The following is a 12,793-nucleotide window of genomic DNA, read 5'->3' as shown; positions in this document are numbered from 1 at the left end:
GGTACTAGGGATATTATAGCTAATGTTAGGTGGATCTTGGCAGAAAGCAGAGAATATCAAAAGAATGTCTCTCTGGGCTTCATTGATTATACACAGGCTTTTGACTGTGTGGATCATAACAAGCTGTGGCTGACCCTGAGAAAAATGAGAATCCACATTTGATTGTGCTAATGTGAAACCTATACTTGGACCAAGAGGCAGTCGCCATAACAGAGCAGGGAGACACTGGATGGTTCAAAATCAAGAAGGGGGTCCACCAGGGATGCATTTTGTCTCCATACCTCTTCAATCTGTATGCAGAACAGATCATCCGAGACACTGGGCTGTGCGAGGAGGAATGTGGCATCAGGATTGGTGGAGAATCATCAACAATCTGCATTATGCAGATGACACAACCCTGCTTGCTGAAACTGGGGAGGACCTGAAGTGCTTGCTAGAGAGCAGAAGATCAAGGACTGCACTCTTCAATATGGATTGAAGCTCAATATCAAGAAAACAAAGATTCTCACCACTGGGCCAATTGGCAGCATCAGTATGGATGGTGAAGAGATTGAGATAGTTAACAGTTTTAGTTTACTTGGCTCCACAGTCAACACTCTTGGTAACAGCAGCCAGGAAATCAGGAGACGAATTGCATTCGGAAAGTCAGCTGTGAGGGACCTCTCAAGAGTACTGAAGAGCAACGATGTCAGGCTGGAGACTAAGGTGTGCCTGATCCAAGCTATGGTCTTTGCAATTATGTGCTATGCATCGGAGAGTTGGATAGTGAATAGGGATGATAGAAAAAGAATTGATGCCTTTGAGCTGTGGTGCTGGAGAAGAGTGTCGAATATACCATGGACTGCTAGAAGAACAAACGGGTTTGTCCTGGAGGAATGGTCCTCGGAGTCAGGGATTCTGAAGCTTCGTCTGATATACTTTGGGCATGTAGCAAGGAGGGACTGGACCTTGGAGAGGGACACCATGTTTGGGAGAGTGGAGGGACGGACGGCACAGCAGAGGAAGACCTTCGATGAGAGGGATCAATTCTGTGAGTGGAGTGGTGGGAATGAGTGTGTCAGAGACGGCGAGGTTGACACAGGATAGAGCAGTGTTTAGGGCTCTTGTTCATAGGGTCACTATGAGTTGCAAGTGACTTGATGGTACATAACAATGATAACATATATATTTGATATAATTCATATCAAAGAGCTATATTAAGAAATATGTATACCAATGAAGAAGTTTATCTTCTGCTTTTCAAAGAGAGGCGCAAACTCGGGGGAGGAGGGTAAGAAAAAAGTGCAACAATGAATGAATGAATGAAAATCTAAAATCTCTGTAAATGTTCATTAAAATTAATAAAATAAAAACGCCAAAAAAAAGAAATATGTACCGTAAAGAAAATCTGGTTCCACTAAGGAGATCTTGGATAGACTCAGGGGAAATGTAAAACCAAACTAGAAAATATGTAAATAGCTAGACATACTGGTCTGATAGAGAGTCGTGGAACCTTTGAAACTAGGCCCTTAGTTACCCTTTGAACCTGGAACAAAACTCACCCTATGACTTAACTTTTAGCCAAAGTATAGGCAGACCTGTAAGGTAAAGAGTAATTTCAAAGAGGCATTAATCCTTTAGAATAACTGATCATATAAGGGCAAAAGGGAAGTGTTTTCTTAATGATGAGGGCAGAAAGGGGTAAAATAGGATTAGTGGAAAGGAGAGTCAAAGGATGGAAGTGGAAAGAATGAAGTTACATTATGTTATAAAACAAAATATTTATGAATGATTGCATGGGAACTCAATTTGCTTTGTATAATTTAATTAAAATAAAAAATAAATTCAAATGGAATAATTTTACTAATGTTCTGGTAGTCCATAGAGAATTGAGCTGCAAAGCTACAAGTAGTGAATCCGCTCTGGTTGACTGGAGTCCACTGATAGCTCTGCAGGAGTAAGATGGGTGATTTCCTCCTTTGTGATTTGCAGCCTCTAGAACGCCCCTGAAGGGTTCCAACTATGAGTAGGTTCCAACATAAAGCAATGAGAGCAGAGTTTCAGTGATAAGAGGAGCGAACCTGATTCTTGAGACTTTTTTCCAGCAGTCGCTCCTTTTGTTTATAGAGGTCTCTGCCTCTGACTTCTTCCCATGTCACTGGTTTGGGGGTTACTACTGTTATTTCAGAGGAAGAACAGAAATCTCAGTGGTCTCCCTTTGGGTTTAGTATTGATTATCTTAAGGACAGAAGTGAGTTGTTTTTGGAGGATGGACTATATATGGTGAAAAGGAAAAGAATTAAGACTAGTCATTCACTAAATCATCTATCTTCTCATGTATATTCTCTTATTCCCATTACAGAATGATTGTGATGCTGTTTGAGATGATCTCTCATCCCTCCCCCTTACTATCTCTTTTTGCACCATGCCTGGTCCTTATCCACGTCCCATGACTTATATCACATTGATTTTGTGTGTCACCCAGTTAATTCTGAACCATAAGATTTACCAGGTTATAATCTTTATGGGGTAGATCTCTATGTCTTTCTTCTGTGGAGCTATTGGGTGAATTTGAACTGCCAACCTTGGGGCCTTTTGGTTATCAACCCTGTACTTAACCATTGGGCCGCTAGTTTGGTGTGTGTGTGTGTGTGTGTTTTTTTTAAAGACCCAACAAAACACAACAAACAAACAAAATCAAACTCATTGTTGTCAAGCTCGGTAACCCTGTAGTACAGAGTAGGACTGTCCTTTTAGAGTTTCTGAGGCTGCAAGTCTTTATACAAGCCAACTGCCACACTTCTTTCCTGCAGTCAATGTTGAGTTTAAGTTACCAACCTTTTAGTAACAGCTGAGTGCTTTAATTACAGTGTTCTTAACCAACAAGATCATGATAGATGGAGAAAAGATTGATGCTGCCAGTGATTTAATCTTGCTTGGATCTATAGTCAGCACTCTCGCTTCCAGTAGTCAAAAAGTTAGAAGATGTGCTGAATTTGGAAAATAAGCTGTCAAGGATCTCTCCATAGTGCTACGGAGCAATGATATATGTTTAAAGACTAAGGTGCACCTGATCTGAACCATGGTCTTTACAGTTCTTTGCTGTGCACCTGAAAGTTGGATATTGACTAAAGGTGACAGGAAGTGTCTATACCTTTGGGCTGTGGGGTTGGAGAAGAGTACTCATATCCATCCCATGGAATGCCAAAAGAACAAATAAATACATTTTGGAGAAGGTGCAATCAGGTTGCTTCTGTAGAGGTGAGAATGTAATGAAGCTTCACCTCACATACTTTGGGCATGTGGATAGGAAGGGCTAATCCTTGGATAAGGACATCATGCTTGGGAAGGTGGAGAGTCAATGAAAGAGTTGAAGATCCTCAACCAGATGGATTAACACAGTGACAGCAACAGTGTGCTTAAGCATGGTAGAGATGGTGAAGCTGGCACAGTTCCGCTGCATTGTTCACATGATTGCTGTGAGTGGTAGTCAACTTGACAGCACCTAACAGTAACAAGTGCATCTGGGTCCTGCTCCTAATGAAGAGGGAGCTCCGGCCGCCATGAGCTGGCCCACCATGTGTCCCAGTAGCAGAGAAAACCAACAGAATAGCTCTCTAGCTTTATTGACTATACCATTTGACTATGTAGATCATAGCAAACTATGGCTAACAGTAAGAAGAACGGGAATTCCAGCACACTTTATTATACTTACACAACATCTGTACTTTGACGGGCAAGCTGTTGTCCAAACCGAGCACGGGAACTCTGTATGCTGAGCAAATCATTTGAGAAGCTGGACTTTATGAAGAAGAGTGTGGCATCAGGACAGCAAGGAGACTCACCAACAACCCGAGTTATTCAGATTATACAACCTTGCTTGCTGAACATGAGGAGGACCTGAGGCTCTTGCTGCAGAGGATCAAGGACAGCAGCCTTCAATATGGATTACATTCTCAACATCAGAAAAATAAAAAATCCTCACCGCTGGGATGATTAGCTTCTTCATGATTGATGGAGAAAAGATTGTAATTGTCAATTTCATCCTGCTTGGATCCACTGTCAACATCCTTAGTTCCAACAGTCAGGAGATCAGGAGATATATAGCACTGGGAAAGTCTACTCTTAGGACTTTTTTCAAAGTCCTAAAGAGCAATGACATCATTTTAAAGTTTAAGGTGTGCCTGATTTAAGCCACAGTCTTTCTGGTCACCTGTTATGCATCTGTAAACTGGACAGTGAATAAAGATGGCAGGAAAAGAATTGATGCATTTAATGAGTTGTGGTGTTGGAGAAAGGTACTAAATAGCCTATGAACTGCCAAAAGAACAGACAGATATGTCTTGGAGAAACTGCAACCAGAGTAGAGTTCTCCTTGGAGACAGGGGTAGTGAGGCTTCCTTTTTATGTATTTTGCACATGTTGTTAGGAGAGGCTGTTCCTTGGAAAGGGACATAATTTTTGGAAAGGTGGAGCATCAGTAAAGGAGGGGAAGATCCTCAACTAGATGAATTGACACATTAACTGCAATTTAGCTACAATTAAGCAATGGGCTTATGTGTATCAGAGATGATGATCATGGCAGGGGATGGAATAGGGACAAGATCTGCTATTCATAATGTCACTGTGGCGTTGGTGGTATAGCGGTGAGCATAGCTGCCTTCCATAAGGTCACTGTGACTGGCAAGCACTTACCAACAGTAACCACAATAAGTTTTATTATAATATTATGTAAATTTAAGGGAAAACACCAGAAATAACAAACACCTTCTTAGTCAATAGAGAATGATTTCAAGAATCCCTAAGAGCTCACAAGTTCCTTTCAGCTGTTTTCAGTTGCACCTGAGTGCAGGCTTCTGAATTCTGCCCATATGATGCTAAAATTACTTTTTCTTCCACTCCCCACTCGTTTGCTTCACCGGTTACTATAACAACCTGTTGCTACTTAGCAGAGGTAGAAGTCTGAGTGCTCAGTGCAGAGTGCCGAGGAGGACCTTCTTGTGTTAACTTGTGACTACCGAATGGTGGGCACAGCCTGGAGCTTGGCATGACCATGACTCTGTGTCTGGAGTTTGGAAAGGTCATTATTGCCTGCATCAGATGTGAATGTGGAGATCTGGACTTGATGGTGAAAATAGATACTAGAAAGTAGTGCTTAGGGGTGGACTCCAGAGCTAGAGGACTTAATTCCAAATCCAAATTTTTGCCATTTGTCTGTATGCCTGCCTGATCATGCTGGTTTTCTGATCTCTAAAATGGGATAACAAACAAACATCACAGAGATATTATGAAGGAAAAAAAGTGAATGAATAGAAACAGTTTAGAACATTTAGAGTCTGTAGTTAGTAGTCATTTGATGTTAGCTGTTGCATTAGTTATATACCATTCACTTACTAGAAAAAAATATGTGCCTGACACTGCCCTGTGCAGTGGCATAGTGAGGGGATCGTGTGCAAATGTGCTCATCGAAGAATGAAGGAAGACATTAAAAACAAACAAACAAATGAAATCAACCAGCTCATTGTCGTGAAGTCAGAACCAACACATAACTGACTCTCCAGCTGATTTCTCAGGGGCTGTAAATCACATGGAAGAGATTGCCCATCTTCTTTGGAGTAGCTGGTGGATTTGAATCACTTGCTTTTGCATTGGCAGTATAACTCCCTGCTGACGAGGCCACCAAAACTCCCTAGAAAGACAAATCTAAATAACATTATAATTACCACTTGAGGTGGCTTTGAAGGGTTTCAAATGCCGAGGCTTGGAAAACAAGGGATAGTTCTTAATCTAAAGGAGGTAGATGGAGATGGAGATGATATAATGTCCTTCCTCATCTTTACCACCACATCACCATCATCATCACTGACAGTTACTGGTGTGTGTGTGTGTGTGTGTCCTAACAACCTCTTGAGATGGGTATTCTTAGTTTTGTCTTGTTAAACAGCCTCTGAACGAAAAGAAACTAGAGCAATTATCTCTTCCTGTCATCTTCAATATATAGATGAGGACGCGGATTTTGGGAGAGGGATGTGTGGTGTTTATAGTAAATATTGTGATGAGAATGTGTCCCCAAAATAAGAGATTTTCTGTCCACTATCTCCTTTGCCACCCACATCAGACTCTGTACACTTGTTTCCGTCTGGTCACTTTGACTCATCTCGATCCTATAGGACTAGAACAGCCGTAGGGTAGGGTCCACCAAGGCTATAATCTTTGAGGGAGGAAACTGCTACATCTTTTTCTCCAGCAGACCAGCTGGAGGATTTGAACCACCAGCGTATTGATTATCAGCTGAGCATTTTAACCTCTGTGCCACAAGAGCTCCTTTAATAGAGTCCGTAAAAGATGCAAACCTTCTTCTGACTGGAGTAACTGAGTAATCCCACCCTCCCACTATGAGAGCATTTCAACAGTTGTTCGGGGATCTTGGTAATCCCACCCTCCCACTATGAGAGCATTTCAACAGTTGTTCGGGGATCTTGCTGCTGTTTTTCTCAAGACAGTAACTGCTTCCTTTACTCTCTGGCTATCTTCTTGCATGTGGAACATGGAATGTAGAGGCTCGAGTTGCCAGAATATTGCAGAATGTGACTCATGTTCTCTGGCTTTGTCTCACCCCTGGCCAGCTGAAACTGCCCCAGCACCAGGGCTCTCCCTGTTAGGCTTGCTGACAAGGCCAATGGGAATGATTAGGTGAGCCTTAAGTACGGCTCATACTCAGCTCAAAGGTTCTACTTTCTATAATGGGAAAATGTTGCATCAATCAAGTGCCTTGTGTACTGTCATTCACTCACTCATTGCTATCGACTTGGAACTGACCCAAGGCTGACCCTCCAGCGGGTTTTCAGAGACATTAAATGGCGCAGCAAGAGATTTTCCATCCTTTTCTTGCCGAGCAGCTGCAGGATCCAAACTGCTTATCTTTGGGATTGCAGTGCAGCTTCTTATCACTAGGCCACCAGTGACTAAACTGATCTTTGATATTAGTGTCATTGATAACTTCCTCCTCCTCCCACTGCCAGTTTTGACAAACCCTCCTGCTTTAGAAAGTAGACATTTTCTGCTTTTGCAATTAGCATGTTAGAAGACGGAGTCCTGGGTTTGCCACTGCATACTGTAGAGTAAGAACTGACCCATAGATGACCCTCCAGTGGGTTTTCAGGGGCAGTTAATCACACTATAAGAGATTGCCCATCCTTCTCTGACCCATAGCTGACCCTCCAGCGGGTTTTTAGAAGTTAATTACATGAGAGGAGATTGCTCATCCTTCTCCTGTGCAGCTAGTGGATTCAAACTGCTTGCCTTCTGTATTGCATGCAGCACAGCTTCTTGCCATTAGGCCACCTGAGCTCCCAATTTCTGGCACGGTGGTTCCTGTATAATAGACTTTCAACCCAATGAGTCTGGTCCCATGCTGTGATAGGTATTAGTTTAAAGAGTAGGATCCAGCCTGTCAGCTGCTGTTCTGTGGTTGGAAGGAACTAGCTATGTGGCTGCAAAAAGAAGACGATTGAAGCTATTTTTACTCCTATAATATTTTATTCTTTTTTTTTTCTTTCTCTTTCTTATCCTTTATTCTCTTTTTTTCTAGGAGGCAAAAAAGAAGTATGACAAGGAGACAGAGAAGTATTGTGGCATCTTGGAAAAACACTTGAGTTTGTCTTCCAAAAAGAAAGAATCTCAGCTTCAGGAGGTAAGGAACATCAGTGTTATCTTGGATGAGGTGCTTAAATGTCAGCGCTACTGTGGATATGTACTGCTTGCCCTAAGGGTTGGAAGGGACCGTGACAGTCAGGAGCTCCATTTCCATCGCTCCCCTCGTGCCTTTACCTCCTCTACGTCCCTTTTGTGGCTGCCCAGCCTGTGTGTGGCCAGTGAACATCCTGGGCTAAGCCCGCTTCACCTCTTTGCTGGGAGGCCCTCATTGTTAGAAAGGGCTGCTTTTCAACTTGAGATTCATTTTCTTGTTTTCTTTGCCCTCACCTGTTAACATTAATTTTGCTCTTAATTCTTTACCATCTGACTTTGTCCCCCTTATATCTTACTGAAAGATTCTGAGAGTAAAATATTGAATGACTCAGTGGAAGGCATATTCAGAGCTGTCTGAAAGAATTGGCAGATCTTTAGCTGTTTCAGGGGTAGTACATCATCAAGAACCAACAGTATTGAAGAAATCTAAAAACTGCTGATGGATTGGTGAAAATCAAGGCTCCAGGAATCGACATGGTGCTGATTGAAATGTTTCAGCAAGCAGGTGTGGTGTTAGAGATGCTCACTCATCTTTTGCTGAGGAAATGGGAAGACAGTTGGCCAGTCATTTGGAAGCGCGCCGTTTCTGTGCCCATTTCTAAGAAGATGACCCGACAAAATTTATCAACGATATCATTAATATCGTATGAAAAAAGAGTCTTGCTGAAGAGACTTCGAAACAATTTCAGTGGTGTATTCGTAGATGGCTGCCAGAGTTTCAAGAAGATGATGTTGAAAGAAGGATGTCATTACTTGATGCCAGATGGATCTTGGCAGAAAGCAGAGAATATCAGAAATCTGTTTACTTGTGTTTTATTGACTTTGCAAAGGAATTATTAGCCTGCGAATCATAACAAATTACAGAAAACAGTGAGAATTCCATAACAATTAATTGTGTACTTCTAAAACCGGTGCATAGACAAAGGGGCAGGTATTTGGGGGGGCGGGGAGAGAACACTGTGTGTTTAAAAATCAGGAAAGAGTTTATTCTTTCACTATATGTACTTAGCTTGTACATATTACAAGAATATTGTAAATATTACAAGAAGCTAGACTCTGAAGAAGAACTCTGAAGAAGAACTCAGCATCAGATTTGGAGGAAAATTCATGAGCATCCTATGATATGCAGTTGATACAACCCTGCTTGCTGAATGTGAAGAGGAATTTAAATACTTCCAGAGAAAGACCAAAGACTTAAAGTAACCTTCAGTGCATGTTACACCTCTACATAAAGCAAACAAAACTTTTTACAAATAGACCAATAAGCTACATGGTGATAAATGCATAAGAAACTGCTGGTGTGAAGGATTTAATTTTACTTGGATCCACAGTCAACAGCTGTGGAAGTCGTAGTCAAGAAATTACGGAACAATGAAAGCATGTTCGGGTTTTGGTCTTGTTGGTCATTGTTTTTTGGTTTTTGTTTTTTTTTTAAGTGAACTGGTTGGTGGTGTAGGAAGGTAATTGTAACAGTGAATGAATGAAAATTAACTTTTCTGTGAACTTTCAAAAAAACAACAAACCAACCATGAGGGGATGGAAATATTAAATGACATGCCATTGTGCAAAAATGCTTCTGCTGCAAAATACCTTGTTAAAATGCTAAAGAGCATTTATATCATGTTTGAGAGCTAAAGTGTGCTTGTCCCAAACCACTGTATTTTAATGTGCTTCATACTTAGGTGAAGATTAACTATAACTGCCTGCTCAGCCCCATAGTCAACACTCTTAACACCAGCAGTCAGGAACTCAAAATTGCATTGGGAAAATCTCCTGTCAGGGACCTCTCTAGAGTGCTGAAAATCAACAGTGTCAGTCTAGAGACTAAGGTGCGCCTAATGCAGGCCATGGTCTTTGTAATGACTTGCTATGCATCAGAAAGCTGGACAATTAAACAGTGCAACAATGAATGAATGAAAACCCAAAATCTCTGTAAATGTTCATTAAAACTAATAAAATTTAATAATAATAAAAAAAAGAAAGCTGGACAATTACTAATGATGACAAAAGAAGAATCAATGCCTTTGCATTGTGGTGTTGGAGAAGAGTCTTGAACAGACCATGGACTGTCAAGAAAACAGATAGGTCTGTCTTGGAGAGGGTGAAACCAGGTTACTCCTTGGAGGTTAGGAATTTGAAGCTCTGTCTCATATACTTTGAGCATGAGGCCAGGAGAGACCAGTCCTTGGAGAAGGACATCATGCTCAGAAGGGTGGAGGGACAGAGCAGGAGAGGAAGACCCCAGACGAGATGGATTGATACAGTGACTGGGGCAATGGGGTTGGTGTGTCGAAATGAATGAGATTGGCCCAGTACATGGCAGGGTTCAGAGCTGTTATACATAGGGTCGCTGTGGGCTGCGGGAAACTCAATGCACATAACAACTATGTAAGCCAAGGCCTGGAACCTCCACTCTGGGAGTTTGGCTGCTAACTGGCACCTTGATGGCAGTCCTGTCTGACATGTAAGGGAAGTTTTTTAGGGTCGTGTTTGATGTGTTTTACTGCTCTTTTCCCCCCAAGAGTGGGTATCCTTGAGCCTTTGCCTAGGGTGGAGGTCTGCTCAAAGGTGTGGTTCTAGAATCCCACAGGGGGAGGGGATGGGACTGCAGGCCAACATTTATTAATTTTTGAATGAATATTCCTTAAATGATATAGCAATCTTCTATTTGCTGAACTGAACAACTTGATGTTGCTGTGATGCTGCACACTGTTCCATAGTCTTGTCAAATACCATCATGGTTACCCATTATGCAAAATATTTGGTTGGATGAGCTTCCAGATTTATACTGGGAAGCAAGAGTAGCATCCACTTCTTAAACTAGATGCCTCTGACAACTCTACAAACTTTCTAAACTCTATAAACTTCATAAAGGTACAGAAATGATGATCGTTATAGAACAGATTTCTGTACAGAAATGTTGTTAATTATAGAACAGAGTTCAGGTCTTTTGTGCAAAGCTTACTCTCAGTTGTATTCGACTTGATGACACTTAACCGCTGCTAAATGAAACTAGTGCTGTTATATCTGGAGGAACACTTTTCCACTTTGTACATCACTCTTTGTCAGTAACTTGAGTTTGCTGTGATGCTGAACCTTGTACCATTGCTACAAATACCAGAATGGTTTCCCAGTGTGGACAGTGTTTGGAGCTTCTAGTTGTAAAACAGTTTTGGAAGCAGGAGTGGCTTCTACTTCCTAAGCCACATGCCTCTGTAAATGCTATGAACTTGGAGAAAAGACAATAGTTATGGAAAGGCATTAGGTCTTTTGTTCATAGAGCTATGAGTCGACCTCAACTCGAAGGCAGTCAACAATACAACAAAAACAACAGGTGAAGATTGAACAATGAATAAGGAAGACTGAAGAAGAATTTCTGCTTTTGAATTGTGTTGATAAGGATCTGCTGGGAACTGCCAAAAGAACAAACATCTGTCTTGGAAGTAGTGCAGCCAGAAGGCTCCCTAGAAGGGAGGATGGAGAGAATGTCACATTTTTTGGACATGCTGCCAGGAAGAGACCAGTTCCTGGAGAATAATAGCATCATGCTTGGAAAAGAAGAGAATCATCAAAACAGAGGAAGACCTTCACTGAGGACTGACGCAGTGGCTGCCCCCATGAAAATTTGTATAATGATAAGGGATTTTATATTTTTGGGAGACACAGTGTTTCTCAATGAAAAACCCAAATTTGACTTCCCTGTCATCTTTTTTAGCTTTCAGCAATTTTGCATGACATTTCACAGGATATGTGTTAAGAGCTGTGTCTTCCAGGCTAACACTTACCCTTAAATTTGGTTTCATTTTGAGCAAATACAATTCTGATGCTTCTGTGAGCGGATGTTCATCTGATGCTGTCTCACTGAGAGATCTGAGAAATAGGCCACAGATTTGCTATGTACATCTACAGTGGGGAATGTACGTTTTCCCCAGAATACTTTGAAATGAGTAGTTAAAACAGTTCTTTGGGTGACCACCACAAACATTTATTGTTGCTACTCTTGTGGGGTTGTCAGTCTTCAGCTCAAGTTTCTAACGGACTTTACACATTAATTTTTGATGGATCTAGAGTTGTTGTTGTGTGTCATTGCGTTGGAACTGACTCATAGCTGATGCTACAGTGGGTTTTCAGAGGCTGTAAATCACATGGAAGGTGATCCTTCTAGCGCAGAACAGCTGGTTGTCTTGAGGCGTGTGCCTTTGTGATTGTAGCGCGGCTCCTTAACACTAGGCCACCAGAGCTCCCTGATCCAGCGTTTAGTAGTTAAGTGTTTGATGGAGAGTACAGAAAGTATAAAGCATTAACCTATTTTTGAAAGTCTTGTACCTGATAAGGGAAAAAGAAAGAGATACATAAGAAAGTTTTTCTTGAAGCAGCATAGCTACTCAGGTAAGTCTTATCATATATAATGGAGAAATTTAAAAAACACCAAAAAAAACCCTTGTCTTTTTGACATAATGTAGAAAGATTCCTCCCAGCTCTGCATGGGGATATAAACACTAGATGATACCCACGCATATGTAACTTGTGGATATGTAAATTAAATGAGCACATAACTGTGTTTAGGATCTTCCCTCATATCCTCACCTGTGGTTCTCACTCATGTGGCATCAGTTAGGTATTTAAAAGCTATATTTAAGGAAAGCCTGCTTGGGCTATACTTCAAAATTTGCAGGTGTGTCCAACAATGTAGTTTGTAAGCAGTTATAAATTATGGTTTGGGTTACAGAGCACCATTAGAGAGTTGTGTAGAGTTGAGCAGAGGCGTGAGGAATCTCATGCACAGCTATCAGGGAAGGCATTGTGTTCCTTAGAGTGAAGGGGCCTCTTCTCCGGGTTTGCTCACCCCTGTCTCAGTATAACAGACTTAGGCTGGGAGGAGTTTTAGGACAATCTTCACCTCCCTGTCGTCACCAGAACCCTAAGCAGCTGTTGTCATTGCTGAGAGGTTCTAGCTCACGCAGCTCCTAAGACAGCAGAGTAGAGCTGCATACGCTACAGGTTTCCGGGGCCTCTCACCATTCAGAAGCAGAGTTTTTCCAAGGTGCCCCTTTGTGCATTTGAA

At 41.6% G+C, this 12,793-nt stretch overlaps 1 protein-coding gene across 2 annotated transcripts in view; it reads left to right on the top strand.

The window, feature by feature from the left end:
* Positions 1 to 12,793, top strand: part of ARHGAP26 (Rho GTPase activating protein 26) — a 636,281-nt gene that overhangs the window by 174,377 nt on the left and 449,111 nt on the right. For both annotated transcript variants that reach the window (XM_006891116.1, XM_006891115.1), the window contains exon 5: positions 7,571 to 7,672. In XM_006891116.1, coding sequence (XP_006891178.1) covers positions 7,571 to 7,672 — 102 coding nt within the window. The remainder of the gene's footprint in view (positions 1 to 7,570; positions 7,673 to 12,793) is intronic.

Source organism: Elephantulus edwardii, unplaced genomic scaffold (genome assembly GCF_000299155.1).
Source record: "Elephantulus edwardii isolate Elephantulus edwardi_28Jun2011 unplaced genomic scaffold, EleEdw1.0 scaffold00095, whole genome shotgun sequence".
Lineage (NCBI taxonomy): Eukaryota > Metazoa > Chordata > Mammalia > Macroscelidea > Macroscelididae > Elephantulus > Elephantulus edwardii.
Note: the sequence above shows the minus strand (reverse complement) of the source record. Positions and strands in the feature narration are given on the sequence as shown.